At 45.9% G+C, this 19,600-nt stretch overlaps 1 protein-coding gene across 6 annotated transcripts in view; it reads right to left on the minus strand.

The window, feature by feature from the left end:
* The window catches only part of chd6 (chromodomain helicase DNA binding protein 6), an 84,331-nt gene that overhangs the window by 14,098 nt on the left and 50,633 nt on the right, over window positions 1–19,600 (minus strand). For all 6 annotated transcript variants that reach the window (XM_071495492.1, XM_071495493.1, XM_071495494.1 and 3 more), the window contains exons 15-37: window positions 18,484–18,627; window positions 17,880–17,978; window positions 17,070–17,226; window positions 15,998–16,208; window positions 15,634–15,829; window positions 14,990–15,154; window positions 14,716–14,895; window positions 14,401–14,511; window positions 13,468–13,670; window positions 12,731–12,811; window positions 12,434–12,552; window positions 11,625–11,784; window positions 11,009–11,098; window positions 9,870–9,973; window positions 9,492–9,621; window positions 6,989–7,067; window positions 5,772–5,829; window positions 4,272–4,644; window positions 3,519–3,727; window positions 2,438–2,535; window positions 841–1,671; window positions 436–690; window positions 3–300 (exon numbers count right to left, since the gene is read on the minus strand). In XM_071495492.1, the coding sequence (XP_071351593.1) occupies window positions 3–300; window positions 436–690; window positions 841–1,671; window positions 2,438–2,535; window positions 3,519–3,727; window positions 4,272–4,644; window positions 5,772–5,829; window positions 6,989–7,067; window positions 9,492–9,621; window positions 9,870–9,973; window positions 11,009–11,098; window positions 11,625–11,784; window positions 12,434–12,552; window positions 12,731–12,811; window positions 13,468–13,670; window positions 14,401–14,511; window positions 14,716–14,895; window positions 14,990–15,154; window positions 15,634–15,829; window positions 15,998–16,208; window positions 17,070–17,226; window positions 17,880–17,978; window positions 18,484–18,627 (4,351 nt within the window). The remainder of the gene's footprint in view (window positions 1–2; window positions 301–435; window positions 691–840; window positions 1,672–2,437; window positions 2,536–3,518; window positions 3,728–4,271; window positions 4,645–5,771; window positions 5,830–6,988; window positions 7,068–9,491; window positions 9,622–9,869; window positions 9,974–11,008; window positions 11,099–11,624; window positions 11,785–12,433; window positions 12,553–12,730; window positions 12,812–13,467; window positions 13,671–14,400; window positions 14,512–14,715; window positions 14,896–14,989; window positions 15,155–15,633; window positions 15,830–15,997; window positions 16,209–17,069; window positions 17,227–17,879; window positions 17,979–18,483; window positions 18,628–19,600) is intronic.

Below are 19,600 nucleotides of genomic sequence, written 5' to 3' on the forward strand. Positions count from 1 at the left end.
ACCCTGGTCTGCATCACACTGCTCTCTCTCTCCTTGTTTCTCCACCGCCCCCCTCGACAAGTCCTCCACATCTTCCTCCTCCTTGTCATCAAACTCAAACCCTGCACCTCCTTCCTGGTCCTCTCCCTCCTCCACCGGATTGGTCAGGCTATCAGCGACGTCAGCATGGTCCAGCCTATCCTGTGGCTCGTGGGCAGTGATGTCAGACAGAGATAGGGGAGGAGGGGGGACGTAGGGAGGAGGGGGGCTCGCTGACAGGTCTGTTTGATCTGCGCTGGGCTCCTCGCTCACTCCGATGTCCTGGATGGATAAAACAAAAGTGTCAGATTCAGATTTAGCAGTAATTTAGTATGTTTGTGTCAGATTATTGTTACTTAGGAGCCTGTGATTACACTGACAACGTCAGCCCGACGGCGTAGGGCGATAAAAACCAACCTTAAAGAGCATGTAGCTGGAGGACAGCGGCTCCACAGGGTCTCCTGCAGATGGGTGGGACGGAGAGGACGAGGGCGGGAGGCCCAAACATTCCTCCAGAGTTCCACCTTCCTCCCCTCCTCTGTCTCCCCCCTGTGCCTCCTCGTCCTCCTCCTCCAGGAAGCCGGTCTCCAGAGCGGAGGGCCCCAGGATTGGATCGGACTCGTTGAACATGTGGTGAGCAGGACTGGAGTGGTCCGTGCCGTCCCAGGGAGCCTGCGGGGACAGAATGATGGGGGAACCTTCTGAATAACTTGAAACTGTTTAAACAATTAGTTTCCTAAATGATTAGTTGATTGTCAGAAACAAGCATTTTGCAGGCAACATGTTCAACCACAGGATACAGACGTGAAGCACAGTGCACACCTGTAATTGGTCCAGCTCCACTGACGGCGCCATCAGCCCGGTCTCCTCTGACGAGCCCTGCTCACCAACCAGCACGTCACTCCTCAGTTTAGAGTCCAGGTCTGTCCCGCCAACCCCGTACGAGTTCAGCATGCTTTGACCTCCTGCGGCCGAGTTGAAGGGGAAACCGTTGAGCGCGTCTTTGGACGCCTTCCCTCCGTGTAAAGCCTCTGCAGACATGGCGTCGTGCTGCAGGGAGCTCAGCTCCAGGGTTTCATCCAACGGAGCACAGTCGAGGAAATCTCCCCGTGACCCCGGCACTATTCCCAAGCTGGGTGAGGCCGAATCGTGGGCGTCTAATGGTGGAGGGTGGAGGTGAGGGTGAGAGGAGGAGGAAGAGGAGGAAGAGGGAGAAGGAGCTGATGGAGGCACAGTGTGATGCTGGTGGTGGTGCTGGTGGTGGTGGGAGGACTGGTGGGGATACTCAGGAGGCTGAGGGGAGTGGTGACCGAGCCCCGAGTCGTACAGACAGCAGTGAGGATGAGGCAGCTGCGGATGAGACGAGGAGGAAGATGAGGACGAGATGCCGGGATGAGCCGCCAAGCCCGGATGAGGGTGATGATGACTCTGAGGATGAATGTGAGAGGGCTGTCCCCTGACGTAGTTCCTGTGAGCCTCCAGGAAGGTCAGCTGGGGGTCGTTGAGGATGTAGAAGTCGGTGCGACTCAAGCCATGGCGTGCCGCCCCGATGAGGAGGTCGCGGTCGTGTTTTCCGGTCTCCCACCAGACCGGGAGGTAGAGGGAGGGGCGGCAGAGCTGGAGGCGGGCCGAGAGTAACGGATGACGGAGAACCTGAGAGACGGATGCGATTGAAAGAGCGGGAAGGTAAGAGGTGGAAACAGAAAACAGACAAGTGTCAGCTGAAGTAACTTAGAGAAGCAAAGTTAAGACTAAGCAGAGTGTGTGGTTTACAATTCTTCTTTATATCCTTCCCAGTGTGTAACAGTAACTCCTGATGATATAATCAATAATATCCACAATATAAAGTCTTACTGTCCAGAGGGTTTTCACATTTAAAACAGTCTGGTAAGGACTTGTGCTTCTCTCTCTGGTCAGAGGTCAGTCACAGAAAATATAATAGTGGTTTGTGTTTGGATTTCCACAGTTTCTCCTTCTTCTAATTTCTGAGAGGATGCAATAAAACACCTGAACCTCCCCACTGTCCATTCTTCCTCAGATATAATTATCCCTCCTTCCTTCTCTCATTTTGTCCTCATGTATGAAGATGACTGTGTCCTGACAGAACCTGTTATATGCATGAAATGATTCTACAACAACCACCTGGTTTACTCCTGACACTGTGCAGCAGGTGTTTTTTAAATGATTGACCTCGATTTATGACACTGAGACGAAGGAAACTACTTCTGACACAAAATACCACGGAAACAGTCGAGACAGAGGAGTAGCTTCAGCTGAGCAGCCATCAGTGGACCCACACCCTCCTCTACACAAACAGCTGCGCAGCTGGAGGTGAACTTTGAAGTCAGTCTTCTGATTTTGAGTTGCCTCAGTGAAAACGAGCATCAGTGATGAAGCTCTGCTCCTTCAAAGCGCCCACCTGCTCTCTGATCTTGCGGAGCAGCTCGATGCGGTACAGAGTCCGGGCCGCTCGCTCCTCCGTCAGAGGCTCCACGAACACAGCAGGATCCACCAGACCTGGAGGAGACAACAGGGGCGGGGGGAGAATACAATGAGTGGGGGGGGGCAGCTGCTTCACGTGTGTGTGTGTGTGTGTGTGTGTGTGTGTGTGTGTGTGTGTGTGTGTGTGTGTGTGTGAACCTGCCATCAAAACATGTGCTACTGTTTTTATCAACAAATACATGTAGTCAGTTCATATTAACATGCAGGAGCAAATAAACACAGTTTACATTCATTTCAGATTAGAGGTAATTTACATATTTTACATGATAAATGACATAAAAACAGATTCATACGTCATAGAACCTAAGGAACCAATCCTTTCAACTCGTGGGGATGGGGGGGCGGGGCTGATACACCTGAAACCTTGTCAGTACAGAGAGCCAGAGTTAGCATTAGCACAGCTGCTAACACTATCAACCACTGACAGTTACAAGCTAATAAACAACATAAACAAATAAAAGATGCTAACTATGCTAACGGTTCTGATCCGTCTGCTAGTCTCTGATTCTGGTCTCAACAGACTCCTCATCTGAGTCTGGGTCTGACTGAGGCTCCAACATGAGGCTGAGTCTCTGATGTTTCCTCCTCTAACATCTTCATCCTCTCTGCTCTTTCACCTGGACACCTGGAGCCAGCAGGTGGTGGGCGGGGCCAAGGCCTGATCCAGGTTTATCAATCAGGAAGTCAGAGTCGATGAGCTTCAGACCAGTTAAAACTAAACATGAATCATAGCAGAGGATTTTTACTGGCGAGGAACTTTAAGGTTAATGTGCTGAGATTTACATGATGAGGAGGGACATGACTCTCTTTGGTTTTACAGGTTTTGACAGTTTAACTTGGTTTTATATTGTAAAACCAGCCGACTGTGGCTATAACATTAAACAGGAAGCTCTAAACCAGCCACACTGAAACCACTTTATCAAGGTGAATTCAATCAGCAAGGTTTCTCCAGGTGATAAATTCAGGCCTGTTCAGAACCAGCTCTCATGCAGTGATACCTTCTTCCTTCCTCGGAGGCAGCTTGCAGGCCGTCCTGCACATGTTGACGAAGGAGTTGAAGTATCTCTCCAAACTCTCGTCCGTCTTCCTCTCCAGTCGTGCCAGCGCTCTGAACTGGGACCAGTCGAAGGTTTTCCTCTCGGGGTCGTACACCACCCCAAATGACGACACGGTGCGGTAGAAGTCTGCCTGCTCTCGACGAGTCCACCTGAGACGTGACACAGGAGACGACACAGAAATAAACACAACCATACTGAGAAAAGTCCATTTCATCAAACATCAGAGTGACACAGATGAATTTTACAGTTCAACACAACCTGCAGTGAAATTCCTCACAAGACGCTGAAGGAGTTTGACTTCAGATCTTTGCACAGAATATAGGGTTAATATAGAACCTAGACCTGCTTTATAATCAGAAACACAGGGACATCTACCTTTAGACTTTGTGGAGATTTCAGCTTTATCCAAAAAGTTGCTAGATTTGTTAGAAGAAGCTTTAAAGAGTCGGAGAAGTTGGGAAATCTATCGACAAAGCAGCACTGCTCGTTCACGCCAAATCGTTTTGAAAGAGCAACGACCAACGTGTAACTTTCTCACACAGTCAGTCAGTGACAGACCGGTTTATAGGGCTGGTCCAGTTTGTGACACAGTATGGTGAAGTCATCTGAAGATGTTTTTAACTACAGGGAGAACTGAATATAAAGTGTAAACTTATGAGTAACTTTAAACATGAATTTCCAGCCAGTCGTTACCTTCTCTGCCACTCCAGAAACAGGGGGTCAGGTTCTGTGGCGACCACCGAACACCGCCTCAGCTCTTCACCCAGCTGCCACGCCAGTGGCCCGCTGGCATGATGACTGTGAGAGGCGCTGGCTCCTCCCATCCCCATGCCGACGAGCCCGTCGTGGAGCAGGAAGTCATGCCTGAGCAGCGGCTCACGCCGCAGTGTAAACCGCTGGTAGGCGGTGATGAGGCGTCGTAAACGCGCCGTCAAGGCGGGGCCGGTGGGCCAGAGGGGCCGGGCCTGGACCACGTGTAGAGCTGCCACTCCCGTTCCTGTTCCTGTTGTTGTGGTGGTGACCAAAGTCCCGTCCTGGGTGCACAAGTCACCTGACATCTGCGAGTCTGTGAGGAGAGAGACAACACTGCTCTGTATGGAAAAACGATGGTTTGACCATAATTACCAAACCCAGCCTCTGATGTCGAAATTCATTTAAAATTTAAATTTAATGAATAGAATTTAAATAAAAGCCCAATTTAATCCTGATCATTGAACAGATCAGTGAAAACGCCAAAACCAAATCAATCAAAGCAGCTCTTCTACCTGGAGGCCCGAGGTTTTAAAGTTTAATTTAGCCATCACTGAAAATGCAAACTCATACTGCAGCTTCCCAGAAATATCCCATCTCCAAGTACCTGCATGTTTTGAATATAAAAAAGCTTGAAAGAATACAGACCATTGTCACAGTTAAGTGAAGTTCCTCATTAACACCAGAGCTGTGGGTAACAGCCAGCGTTTGAATTATGGGGGGATTGTGGGGGGTCTGACCCCCTGTTTAAGACTTGTTAACTAGTTTCTAATTTTAGCTTAAGTTAGAGTTTAGCTAATTAATATTAGCTTACCCCCCCCCACCCGAGGCTAAGTAATTGTATTAGCAGTGGTGGACAGTCATCAGCTTTCAGCAAGGACACTGCGCTGAGTTCCCTTTCACCCTGGGGAAAAGTCACCCCCCAGTCGTCACTGTATAATTCACCCTCTGGTAACAGGGTATTTGTGTCCAAGTGTGGAGGCGTGAACGTCTCTTCCTTCAGCTACGTCTAATTCAATAATTAGACGTTCATTAAATGTAACCCATGAGACTGTGAGCACCATTAAAACTATCAAAACTCATTTCACACATCTGATCAGCCTGATCAGCCCCGGCTCTCTGCAGCACTGGGCTGAGATGAAGACTTCAGCTGGTGAAGGTTGGACATGTTGTGGGAAAGCTCCTCTTGGCCTGAAGTCATTGATATCAGTGTCCTAAAAGGATGTTTGACTTCTTACAGACATGATAATGATGAGTTTAAACTGTCTTGTGACCTGCAAATGTCAAGAGGTTAATCAGTCGTCTGGAACAGAGAGAAGCTCTGTGGTGGTGACGTGTTGACGTGTATTCATATGCGTCTATGAGAAACATGCTCATGTCTACAACTGTGGTGACTGTGCCTGGTACAGTGTACTTTATTGTGCAGTGTGCAGAGGGTCTCACCTGGACCTGTGCTGTCAGGCTTGTCTGAGGTGTCAGTGCTGGAGCAGGTTTCCTCTCCCTGTCAATTAAAGACACGCAATCATCCAAAAAGAAAATTAACACAATAAAAACATCACAGACTGCTGAAGTCCTGAAACGCAAGTGAATTTTTTTTTTTGTTTTTTGGCAAAATCATTTTTCAAGTTTTAGTTGTATCCATCTGTAATAAACAACCCCTGAGAGCCAGAATTTTTTATTATTTGATTTTTCAAAAATCACTTGCCACTTTTTTTTCCTACATTTTTTTTCCATCAGTGAAAACAACCCCTGAGAGGCAAGTGGAAAAATAATTTTTTTCATCTCTTCCAGGGCTTCCATTTCTTTAATCCATAACTACCACACAACCACCAGAAACCAATCACTCTTTCATCTTGTTAAAATCAATATCACAACATGAGTAGGAATATTTTTAAAGGTAATAATGTATGTACTAAATCACATATCAAGAAAATATTTAATGCAGTCAACTGTGTTCTACTCTCATTCAACACAACAGACAGTTGTTTCTATTTTAAGAAACGTTAACAAAAACTCATTATTATCTGAACTTAAACCGACTGAAAACTGCAAATGAAATCTTGTATTTTTTTCTTGGTTGTTTTTTGTTCACAGTCACAAACTCTGATCTCCAACAACAAAACATTTGTAAATTTTACATTTGAGCCGATTTCTGCAGCTTTTACAATCTGAAGTTAAAAAAACCTACACAATCAATATTGATTAGTTCCCCTGATACACTGATGTATGTTGGATCTCTTTAATCAAACCCAGTGAATGGAGACACTGATCCTCCATCAGTCACACAGCCCTCACTGTGAGCTCTCACTTCAATGTCTTAATAACATCATTTAACTTGATTTGTTCTGGTATTAAATGTTGTTATCGACTAAAATGCATCATTAACTCTACAGAATTGTTTTTACAGCATCGAGGGGCCACACACACACACACACACTTCTGATGGAAGCATCTAAACCTCGTCTTTTTTTTTTCTTTCTCCAGAGGCAATTTTAACCATCTCCACACAAAATGAGTCTTTTTATCTCAAGAGACTGTTGTGAAGTAAATGAGGAAGATGAGTGAGAGAGTGAGAGTGGGTGTGACAGAGAGAGAGAGAATAAAGAGAGAGAGATCTTTATAAACACTAATGTGGCGTCTCAGGAGACCTTCCTGTTCACCTTGCTGCTCTCGTCTCTATCCTCCCCTGCATCAGCTTTGTTCTCGGCCTCATCCTTCACCTCCTCAGTTTTGCAGACGCTGAGGAAAGAAACGACAAACAAGATGAGAAAAGCTTTAATAAGAGTGACAGAGTCCTGCTGAGCTCCCAGGTGAACCACTGAGGGCCACAGGTAGAGACACAGAGAACAGGGTGTGAACAGTCCATGACAAACCTGAGTGAAAACATGTCAGAGAAAAGAGAAAACTGCCAACGAGGCAGAGATACAGCAGAGAACAGGACTCGTCTGAGTGTGATCAGATGTAAAGGAAACAGAGTAAATATGGGAGCAGACACCGAGCAACAGTTGGTGTGTTAAACACAGAGTGGAGATTAAATGTCCCGAGGCGCCGTAAAATATAAAGAGGTAAAGACTTTAAACCAATAACATGAAAACACAACCCCCAGCTGTTCGGCTGATGGCAGTGCATGAATGAAAGGAAGAAAAATACACAACAAATACACAAAAACTGCAAAAAATGTAAGAGCTTTAAACACAGAAACAAAACAACATCCACCTCCTGGCGACGGGAAACTGTCAAAGGAACAACAGCACGTTTGGAGACCCACTGATTTTTTGTTCCTCTGTTGCAATAAGCAACTAGTTACAACAGGTCAGTCAGCCAATCAGAGGAGAGGATCTGAGCCTCTCTTCTGATTAGCTGACTATTTTCTGAGTGATCAAATAAAAATATAGCAGATTTCAGGTGAACACTCGGAGAAACAAATCCTGCAAGGTTGGATGGTGGGTCCAGGTGGGCGGGGCTTGGGGCGTGGCTGTGAGTTGTGACAGCTTTGTTGTGACATCACAAAGTTCCAGAAGTCCTGACGGCTGGTTTTAAGGCTCAGTGTCTGAATACAGGCTGTGTGCATTTCTCTGTGGACTGAGGCTTTGATACTTTCACAGTATTAATATAGAACCTAGACCTGCTTTATAATCACAAACACATGGACATCTACCTTTAGACTGTGTGGATCTTTAATGATCAAAGAGCAAATCTTCATATTTTACAAACTAAATTTAATTAGTATCAGAGCTGTGTTTAAAGGTGGAGTAAAGGTCAGAGGGTGAAACTGGTGGAATTAATGTATTACTAACGTGAATTAAACTGTTATTCTGTATCGTGGATATTTTTGTACTTTTGTTAAGCTATTAACTCATTTGTTTTATTTGCAGATATCCTATCTGAACAATAAATATCACCAAGTCAATCTACACCTGCTTCTATCAAGACTGACTATTCTTTTCCAAAACTTTTTAAGCTTCATAAATATCAGAAAAGTCCTCAAGCAGAAACAAGGAAAAGTGTAACAGGTTTTGTCAGCGTTTTGTTTCACATCCATTGTGTGCACAAATTCATCCTTGTAACTTGTCCCCTCTTAGTATTTATTTGTTTTCCTGCTCCTGTCCCGAGCCTGTGTAAGAAGGCTGCAGAGTTGCTCGCTCAGTTGGGAGCAGCTTCAGGTTGAACAGGTAACAAAGCGGGGGACAGCTTCAGTTACCCTCAGGAAGAGGATCAAAGCTTCCTGTACAGACGTGAGCGTCTCGTCTTCACAGCTCTGTCGTCAGCCGACAGAGCAGCACCCAGAAAATACATTTCCCACACTCATCCTCTTCTTCTCTGGCTGATTCTGGTTCTCTGTCAATTATTCTCTCTGACTTTAATCAGCACAGGTTCAGTGAAACGAGCAGCTCTAAACTCTGAGGGAGTTTAGAGCTGAGTTTGGGTTCAGGCTGAGCAATGTGCGATTGTTCAGCTGCAGCTGTGTGTGTCACTAAAACATGACCCAGGTGCTGTTCACATCATGAGCCTCCTCATATCCACCTCTGCATTCATGTTTGTATTTCTATGTGTGTTTAATCTTGTCCTTCACACTCAGAATGTAAAGCAGGTGTGGGGGCGGGGGGGGCATTGGTGGCGTCGACAGAAACAAACATGGCATCAGAGCAGACAGGAAATGTTTTTCACAGCAGCGGTGGAACCTGCTGCAAACATTACTACAGAGACTGAGAGGTGGAAGGAGGAGACCTGCAGGGAAGACGAGCAACAGCGAGCAACTGAAGAACAGTGGGTTACAGGTGCCCTGCAGCCCATTTTTACCCAGGGGCCCCTCTTGCTGGCCACAAAATAATGTCATCAGTGATGTCATCAGCTGGTTTATTACAGACATGAAGCAAATGGAGAAAACTTCAGAGGACAAATATTTTAAATGCTGCATTTTCTGTTTTGTCTGTTTTTATTCACAATTATTATTTAAAATGTTCTGATTTCTTTTGTCTTTTAAAACTTATTTTTCTACTTTAAAATTTGCTCCATATGTTTCTAACAACTCTTCAGTTGCCAGATGTAAAATATTATAGGAGTTTGTGTGAAAAGACCTTTTTGATATTTTTCATTTGGCTCTCGTGTGATATCCCAGCAAGCCTTTGTCTGACTAAGTTTGTCTAATCTGTGTACATGTACCTGTCGGCCATGTCGGCGGCCCCCTCCCCTCCTCCCTGTTCAGCTGACAGCGCGGTGACATCTGGCATCCCCACCCTCTCCAGGAAACACAGCTCTGGATCAGCTCGCATTGCGTTGTACCGCTCATATCCTGTCCAAGGACAAGCATCAGTGGAGACACAATGAAAAAGAGTGAAAACAATGTGCAAACGCACAACACACACACACACACACACACACACACACACACAGATTTGTTCCCATTTTTCTCAGCTGTTCTTACATTGTGTCACTGCATCTCAGTCTTCCTAACATATTCTAAAAGAAAACTGCTGAAGTCAAACTTCAATAAAAAAAACTCCTCTCTAAATCAATAAATAAACTGACACCGGTCCTCACCGTGTTTGTGGACTCCTATGAGGAGAGACTTGTCAGCATCCGCATCCCACCACGTCGCTGGGATCTCTATGTAGTCGATGTCTGGGAGCGACACCTCAAGTTTACTGTCAAACACACACACATATACACACACACACACACACACACACACAAAATCGTCTGTCAGTGTTGAGTCAGGACGCTGCAGCTCCATGACAACACAGACAAATAAATAATCTGCCGCTCGATCAGAAATCTGTCTCAACCATCGACTGCTCTTGTAAAACATTGTTACATCGGGTTTTTACCAGATTTGGAATTAACCTAAAGGTTCTGTAAACCAGATTTTAACCAATAACACAGCAGCAAACAACTGTTTTCTATGTACAGATACAGTGGAGTCATGAGAACGAAGCCACACCCCCTTTGTATGTGACGTAATCATCTGCTCTTTGTTTTAGTAGCTGGTCTTGTGGTACGTGCATGTTAGTGCATGTGAGTCCCTCCTGTTAAACCATTGGTCCTTCCCACGTTTATAAACACACAGGCTCCGCCCACAGGTGAGGTGACACAGTGCAGAACACAGCCTTCCAGAATTTCCTCCACTGAAGAAGAAACCACGAGATGAGACCAGAGCACAGGAGGACTGGACTCAGGACTACAGGCTCAAATCCTGGTTGGTCGGTGGAACGTCCATAAAGGTTTTAAAGTCTTTACCAGCTCCATCAGTGTCATTCATGCAGCTGGTACCAGTGGATCAGCCCAAGGCTGAATTTCTTTCCCAGTCCGACTGTGGATCCAGTCCTGGTCTGTTCGTACTGAGGTGGAGAACCCTACGAGCTGCTAAAGGCTCCAGCTGGACTCAGAGCTGGTTTTCTTCTCCTCATGCGTCAGTAACTTGATGCTACATAATGTTAATGTCTGTTTTCATTAGTGAGGCTACAGTATCATGCTAACGTTAGCTAACTTGCTGTTACCAATATTATAAATCTGTGCAGCAAATGTTGCTATGCTAGCTGGCTAACTGCGTAGCATATCAGAGAGATGCTAGCACTTCTTGTTGTGTGTTTAGTGACACTTTGCTGACTGAGAGCAGAGGCCTGAGTTGTGGCTGATGTTCTGGTCTGAGATGCTGGTTCTCTAGTTCGACATCGAGTTACCTGGCAGGTATCCCCTCTAGAGCCTGATTGGCAGCCTCACCCAACACCTCCACCTTCAGGTAGTACAGCATCCTCACCCTCAGCAGCACCCTGTGGAGAGAACGGCAGCACAGTCAGAGACCACGGCCTTCTGTGAGTGGACTGAACTTCAGACAACGTGACAGTAAACTGTTCTAATCTCACCACCTCTATGAATCAGAGTCCTCCTGTCAGCGTTCTGACAACTACATTAATTAAAAGCCACGGCTCTGACGTGGACGTACAGGCTGATCCACAGGAGTAAACACTTCACGCTGTGAACAAACAGCCTCCAGCTTCACAGTCCTCCACTGACTATAGCTTTAACAACCATGTTTCTGTTCTGGTCCTTTGTTGTCGAAGGCTTTTATGATGCTCTCGTGTTGAAGCACCTCTGACTTACAGGCAGGTTTACGCTGCCACAAATCACTGAAATGAAATGACCTGTGCTGCCGATTGTAGTGTTTCTAGTATCCGTTAAACAGCAACACTGGCTGAGCTTAAACACATCAAAAATATGAAGCAGTTTCTCCGGGACAATGTGACAGAGCAGCAGATGTCTGATCACTGGAGTCGGGAGAACTGGGGGTGAACTGACTTGTTGCAGTGCTGTTTGAGGTGTTTCTTGTAGCTCTCGTCCTGCAGAACCACCTCAGGGTTACAGTGGACCAGCCAGTCGGCGTTCTTCACTTCAGGAACATTCAGCTGGTTCTTCATCTTCTTCCCCTTCCGACCCCGAGGAACTGGAGCTGATAAACCTGGGACAGAGAAGTGAGAGAAAACGGGAATAAAATGACCAGCCCAGCTCTTTTAATGCTAACCACAGATTTTGTAGATGCTGTACTGCTGCTGTCGTAGATAACCGCGCCCCCTCATTTGAATATAACAAATGGAAATAAAAAAACAAAAATCTGTTTATTTATTTATTTATTTACACACATATATTTATATTTACATTTACTCAAATATTTATACAGTTCTTAGCTAATCTATTTATTTCTAAATTTATTTCATATCTGTATTTATTCATTTATGTATTTATTTATCTAATATTGATTTAGATTCCATATAAGCAAGGTTTAGTTTTATTTTTTCACAAGGTACAAAGTACAGTCAGCAAAGCAGAGAAATGAGGGTTGGCCTCAGCAGCAGGGCAGACCATGCAAAACAAACAAAAATCACTGATATTGTGAAAAATATTGCATATGATGGGAAATATAATGATGTTCAATATTACTGAATATCGGCCTTAGCCTAGTCAGTGGTCACGCTGCATTCTGGGTAATGTTCTGCATCATTATTCTGATAATACCATTCATTGTGAGTTAAAGGAGAGTGATGCTAAGTCTGGGAGCACCCTTTAAAGCTAGCTGCAGCATTGGCTATCGTTACAGTGTGAATGCTAACCGGAGTGATTGAGCAGCGCCTGGTCCTGGCCTTCCTTGGTGGGTGTGATCAGGTCCCAGATGAAGCTCTTGATCTTGTCGTCACCTTTATAGTGTCTCAGGCAGTAAACCAGCAGAGCCCTGCACGACAAAAAAAATTGTTATTTTGATCCATTTTTACATGTTTTTTGTTTTTATCCACTTCTTTTAAACAGTGGCTTGCAGGTGCAGTCAGACACCACAGCGCTGATTCTCTTCGTTCTACTGTTACACTCTGGATATTTCTGGTAAAAACATAAACAAAGATTTACTTCCTCACCTACAGATCACCTCCATATCTCTCTCAGCCAGGTGCCACTTGAACCGACCGTGGTTCAGGATGTCCTTCCACCGACCCCAGCTGGAGGGGGGGAAAGGAGGAGGAAATACAATAGATCACAGAGAAGAACTGACACCAATAAATAAATAAATAAACATATAGATCTTCTTTCACCTCAAACCACAGTGGAAATTTGCTCTGTTGTATTTTCATATTTGGCACATTCATGTTCTCACTTCATCTCGTAAGAGACCAACTTTGTAAACTCAAGATTTAAGCTGAGAATCAAGATGTCATCACACTCAAGGTTTAAACCATCTCAGTGTAGTTTTACATCTCCTCTCTCAGGCTTCTCTCTGCAGCTCTAGTAACAACAGGTCAGTCAGCCAATCAGAGGAGAGGCTCTGAGTAACAACAGGTCAGTCAGCTGTTCAGTGAGCCAGACCTGCTTTATAATCAAAGACACACGGACATCTACATTTAGATGGATGGAGCTTTGAGGTTTGTCCACAAAGTTAGTAGAACTTGTCACAAGTTGTTTTTCTGAGGGATTTGTACGTTCATAGGTGATAGAAACAAATGAAAACAGTCACTTCCTCTATTGATATTCTAGCTTCTCTGAGGACGAGGACCTGACGCTCAGATCATCTCTGAGCGTCTGTGCAAAGCTACAGTCCAACATTCAGTTTTGCTCCTGAACTCAGGTGTGAATTATTCTAACGCGTCTCGGCTCGTACCCAAAGATGAGCAGGTTCTTCTCAACCCGGAAGCACTCAGCGCGGAGGTACCGCCGGCTGCGGTCGCCGAGGCGGCGAGTGCGACACGGCCGCTCCTCCGAGTCGCTGTCCAGCTCTGAGAACTCCATCAGCTCATCATCCTCAAAGGAGTTGTAGTGACGGGTCTGTTTCCTCACCCGGGGGGTGTCAATCACCAGGGACTCCTGCATCACAGAGGAGAGGAGGAGGAGGAGAGGGGAGAGGAGAGGAGGAGAGGAGAGGAGAGGAGAGGAGAGGAGAGGAGGGGAGAGGAGGAAGAGGAGGGGAGGGGAGGGGAGGAGAGGAGGAGAGGAGAGGAGAGGAGAGGGGAGGAGAGGAGAGGGGAGGAGGTCGAGGAGGAGGAGGAGAGGGGAGGAAAGGAGAGGAGAGGAGAGGAGAGGAGAGGAGAGGAGGGGAGAGGAGGAAGAGGAGGGGAGGAAACAAGGAGAGGAGAGGAGAGGAGAGGAGAAAGGGGAGGAGAGAGGAGAGGAAACAAGGAGAGGAGAGGAGAGAGGAGAGGAAACAAGGAGAGGAGAGGAGAGAGGAGAGGAGAGGGAAGGAAAGGAGAGGAGAGGAGAGGGGAGAGGAGAAGAGAGGAGAGGAAACATGGGGGGAGGAGAGGAAGAATGTGATTCCTTTCTCCTCTTTTCTTTCTCTCATTCCTATTCCTCCCTCGTTTCCTTTTCTCCTGCTCTGGGAGCTCAGCTCCTCCCCCTCCTCCCTCCATCTTTGTTTCTCTAACTTGAATCAGTTCCACTTTTCTTTTCAAGCCTTATGTCGCTCCTCGTTGTCTCCTTCCATTCCTCCAGTGCTTCCTCTCTACTCCTCCTGTTCATCACCTCCTCCACTTTTCTTCACTTCCTGTTTACCTCCTCTCTGTCTCTGTCTCTTTCCTCCCTCCTCCGTCTCTCTTACCTTCTCAGATTTGGAGTCGATCTCGACTTCAGCGATTTTGGCCCATTTCTGCCAGAAGTTGGGGTCGTCCAGAGAAATGTCCGTCCTGTTCCCAGAGGAGATGAAACTGGCCTGAGACACAGAGAGAAGGAGTCAGACTCTGGTTGATGTGAACGAGGTTCTGACAGATGTTTGGACCGAAGCTGCTGATTCTCAGTGTTTTATATATTTTACGTAATAGTTTTCAGTGTTTGCGCCTCCTCTGAAACAACATGTCAACTCTGGGATCAAACACAACACCAACACCTGTCCTTGTCACGGCTTCAGGAGTCCCACCTTAGCGAACGTGGACCCTTTCCCCTCGGTCTGGATGGTGATGGTCTGGGTTCGTCTCTGCAGAATCTGATCGATGTCTTCCTCGCAGAACTTAGAGCCCTCGTCCTCTTCGTCCATCAGGGCTCCGTACGCTCCTTTTTTCAGCAGATCCTCCACCTCCAGCTTCGAAAGCTGCTGCACCTGCAGCAGCACAAAGACACACACAGGTTAGGAGTCCTGCTCTCTATGAACCTCCTCAGATACAGCCTCTGCAGACTTCGTCTCCTCGTCTCACCCCGTTCAGGCTTCCTTTACGGTTGATGTCCTGGAGGACAGCTTTGTCCAGTCCCAGCTTCAGACTGGCCTTGTCAAACATTTCCCTCTCGTACGAGTTCCTTGTGATCAGCCTGTAGACTTTCACCGCTTTGCTTTGGCCAATCCGGTGGCAGCGTGCCTGAGCCTGTGACAGAGCGGGGGCGGGACAAAGAAACGAAGAGTAACATCAGTGTAAAGTGTTAGAATTTCACTGGATTTACAAATGTTTTCATCCATCAACTGAAGAAAAAGGACACAGCTGTGTTTTAAAGTCCATTAACACCATGATCACATGTGATGAGGACAAATGATTTTAATAAATCTCCACACAAGTCTTCAACTTTATGTATAATTATCCAAATGTTTAACGTCCCTCTCAATATCTGAAGTTATCCTGCAGGAAAATCACAGCGACCAATCAGACTCCTCAGGCTGCACATGTGACAGGAAGTGATGCTGAAGAAACTCCTGAAACCTGTTGCATGAAAACTGTGGTGCAGACTCTCACCCACACTCATCTGCACAGTGTGTGGTCCGCTGCCGTCCCACAGGGAAACACACCTGGCAGCACACATCAAGGAGGCAGATCATCTGTGTCGGTTAGTTCTGACGTCACAGACCCACCTGCAGGTCGTTCTGGGGGTTCCAGTCCGAGTCGAAGATGATGCAGGTGTCGGCGGCTGTCAGGTTGATGCCCAGCCCTCCGGCTCTGGTGCACAGCAGGAAAACAAAGCGGTCCGAGTCCGGCTTGCAGAACCTGTCGATGGCCGCTTGTCTCAGGTTCCCTCGCACACGGCCGTCAATGCGTTCGTACGTGTAGCTGGAGAAAACACACAGATAGAAATGTCAAAGCATCTTTCCACCTTCCTCTTTTCCTCTCTGCTGCTTGTTGCATCACATTCTTTGTCCCAAATCTTCTTTTTTTGTTGTTTCCTTCCTTTGGTTACTTTTCCATTCAATCTTACCCCCTCCCTCCCTCCCTCCTCACCGTCTCTGGATGAGGTAGTCCTCCAGGATGTCCAGACAGCGGACCATCTGGGAGAAGACCAGGACTTTGTGTCCCCCGGCCAGCAGTTTGGGCAGCAGCTTGTCGATCAGCACCAGTTTACCTGCCGCCTGGATCATGGCCTGCAGCTGGAAGTCCAGCGCATCTGGACTGTGGCACTTCTTGAAGCTTTCCAGAATCTTCTCCTCCGCTCCTGAACAACAAGAAAACGAAGGTAAGGGAGGGTAAGGACCATAACACATTGGTTCCTATTTTAACCATCTAAGCTCAGTTTTGACATCACAAAGTTCCAGAAGTCCTGACTGCTGGTTTTAAGGCTCAGTGTCTGAATACAGGCTGTGTGCATTTCTCTGTGGACTGAGACTTTGATACTTTCACAGTATTAATATAGAACCTAGACCTGCTTTATAACACAAACACATGGACATCTACCTTTAGACTGGATGGAGCTTTAATTAATCAGGATGTTTTGGTCAACCAATCAGAGCCACGTCCCAGTCCCTTTAAGAGCATGGTAGGCCTGCACCGTGGTGGACTGTGGTTAGAAGAAGAACTCTTCTTTACACCAAACAGACCTCGTTCAAAACATTAAACTGAGGATGCAGTAAACACTTTTACAACCTCTGCTGAAATGTGAATAACAAATGTAAGTGCAAAGTGGTGGGAGCACGGAGCGAGTGGGCGTCTCCACGTTAGACCACGTTAGTGTAATCGACCGGTCGTACACAGAGCTGTGTGTGGTTACTGTGCAGCCTGGTGTCGTTACAGGTGATTTAATGAGCGGTCGTTAAAATTACAGTGAAATACTGAGACACTCACTTCACCCACTGGTCACAAGTGTATTTGCTGTTGAAACAACGCGGGCCGACTGTGTCGGTCTGAAACTAACAATGACAGTTGTGTTGCTTTATTAAAGAGGAGCAGTAACAGCTGATCATGTGAGATAAAGTGCGTCAATATAAATACTTTCTTTCACTGAAGGTCTGGTGTGTGTGTGTGTGTGTGTGTGTGTGTGTGTGTGTGTGTGTGTGTGTGTGTGTGTGTGCGCGCTCACCTGTGATAAGGTAGGGGTGGTTGCAGCACTTGCGGAGCTCCATCATGGTGTTAATGAGGTTGGGCATGTTGTGCTGGTTTGCTCCTTTGGACAGGAAGGAGAAGTTCTTCTCTAAGATGGCTCTGTAGTATTTCTTCTGGATGTTGGTCAGCTCCACCTGCAGGAACAGGGAGGGGTTCAGGGTCCCGGCCGGTTTAGCTGCTGGTGACCAGACTCACCTCCACCTGGTCGTCTCCCTCCTCCACTCACACTAGTCTCAGATCACATCCTGTTGATCCAGACTCAGATCAAAATGAACCATTTGTGTGAAAGTTTGTTTAGTTTCTGTGTGAAGTTTTGCGTAATGGCTAAAAAGTGTTTTGTGAGGTCACACTGACCTTCACCTTTGACCTTTGACCACAAAAATCTCATCAGTTTATCTTTGAGTCCAAGTGAAGGTTTATGTCAAAATTCAAGATGTTCCATCAAAATGTTATTGAAATATCTCTCTCTCTCTCTCACACACACACACACACACATACACACACACACAAAACTCCTTCAGTCACTTTTAATGAACTTCACTTTAATTTCATTCTGAATTTATTGTGATTAAAGAGACTAATAAAGACTTAAGACAAATAATTCTGATAAAAACAAGTCTCATTAGTGGACTCATTACTGAAGCCACAGTAAAGCTGAATCATTCATCCACAGCAGCAGGAGGGGAGGAGGAAGAGGGATGAAGTCTCTCCAGCTTCGTGCTGTTTAAACAGAGCTGAACTGAACAAATATGAGAAGTCAGGGTTTGTTTTTATGAAGCTCCTCTACCTCTATGATGGTCTCTTCTTTAGGCGCCAGGTTTTTTTCCACGTCGTCCTTCAGCCTCCGTAACATCATGGGCTTTAAAATGGCCTGAAGCTTCTTCACCTGTTGGAGACGGGGGGGTTTCAAAATCAAATATATTTTTCTTTTAGGAGAAAAAAACAAATCACAGTTGAGCCCAAGAGACAAAAACACAGAGGTGATGTGGAGACCAGACGCTTCAGCCTGGTGCTGCGATACGTCAGTGTCAGGTCGGACTCAGCTGCACTGTCCTGAAAACTGACAGGAAGAACTGGAGGAGCTGCAGTTCTCTGGAACGTTTACATTACATTAACGTCTCTGTACCATTTCAATCAGTCATTTTTATATTGAAGGTTTTCAATAAAAACTGTTAAAACTAGTGAGAAAAATAAATGAAATAAAATAAAAGAAGATGAGATGAACCTTTATTGATCCCAGAGGCAGGATTTACACATATTTACATGAAAAAAAGTACAATATAATATGGAATATAACTGTAATGTAATATATAGTGAGATGTAGTAGTAGTACAACAATACGATGAATGAATATATTATAATTTTACAGTAGCAGCAGCGTCTGAACTCGCCTGTTCATCTGTTTTCAGGTCTCCGAACTCTTCCAGGAAGCTGCTCTCTGAAGGAAACTGCAGCGGCTCGAGGAAGTTGAGCAGACTGAAGAGCTCCTCCACAGAGTTCTGCAGGGGGGTTCCTGTCAGCAGAACCTTATGTTCCTGGAACCAACACCAACAGAAAAGAAACAGGAAACATTCAGCTGAACGAAGCACAGACTCTTTCCATGGTCCAACCCTTACGTCATCATCACCTGGTTCCCTCCACTAACAGCCACTAGGATTTCTCCATTGTGTTTTGGATGATTAGAGAAAATCAGCAGCAGTTCCTGATCCTGACGGGTTTGGTTCAGCAGGATCATCTTCACTAATGACTCCACTTTATGATGTTTGTAGCCTAAATACAACCAGCAGCAGTAAAAAGCTCATGTTAAGCTCTAAACCAACGACACCACGGTCACATGACTTCACCGTCACCACCACTATCCTTCAGCCTGTAGTCTGATTCAGCTCTGAGCTCTTCTACAGAAGCCTTTCCTCTGACAGCGTTAGTGACAGTTTGTAGAAACACAGCGAGGCTGTAAAGGTGGACTGGTGAGGAGGTCGGTTTCATGTTGGACTGATGACGTTTAACGTCCCCGACAACCTCTGTCGTCTCATTCAGATTCTTGTTAGCAACCGGCCTTTTTAACAGCCGGAGAAGCTTCACGAATCAGGACTGAGGGATTTACTGACGGATCTGATGTCAGAGAATCAAACCTGAACATGTGTCGAGCTGCTGTTAAACACAGACCTGACTTCAGTCATCAAGCAGAAACACATTCAAACACCCAAAGACTCAGGACCAAGGGACAGGAAGTGATCAAACTTAGGTCCTGGTTTTAGGACTCATCAAGAGAAAACAGCTGGTGGAGCTAATGTCATTCAGGTGCTATTAATCCACTGCAGAAGAAGAGGCTGATTGGGAATCTGACGATTCTGTGTCTCCACACAGATCTGATGTTTTCTCAGTCACATCCATCTTCAACAAGTCTGTTTCCTTTTCACATCATCACATTTTCTCTTTATTGATAAACCACTTCCAACCAAAATAAAAAATTTCCTGAAAATCACATTGATAGAAACACAACTTCAA

This window comes from Trachinotus anak, unplaced genomic scaffold, assembly GCF_046630095.1.
Source record: "Trachinotus anak isolate AG129_WGS33_773 ecotype Australia unplaced genomic scaffold, CSIRO_AGI_Tana_v1 ptg000013l, whole genome shotgun sequence".
Lineage (NCBI taxonomy): Eukaryota > Metazoa > Chordata > Actinopteri > Carangiformes > Carangidae > Trachinotus > Trachinotus anak.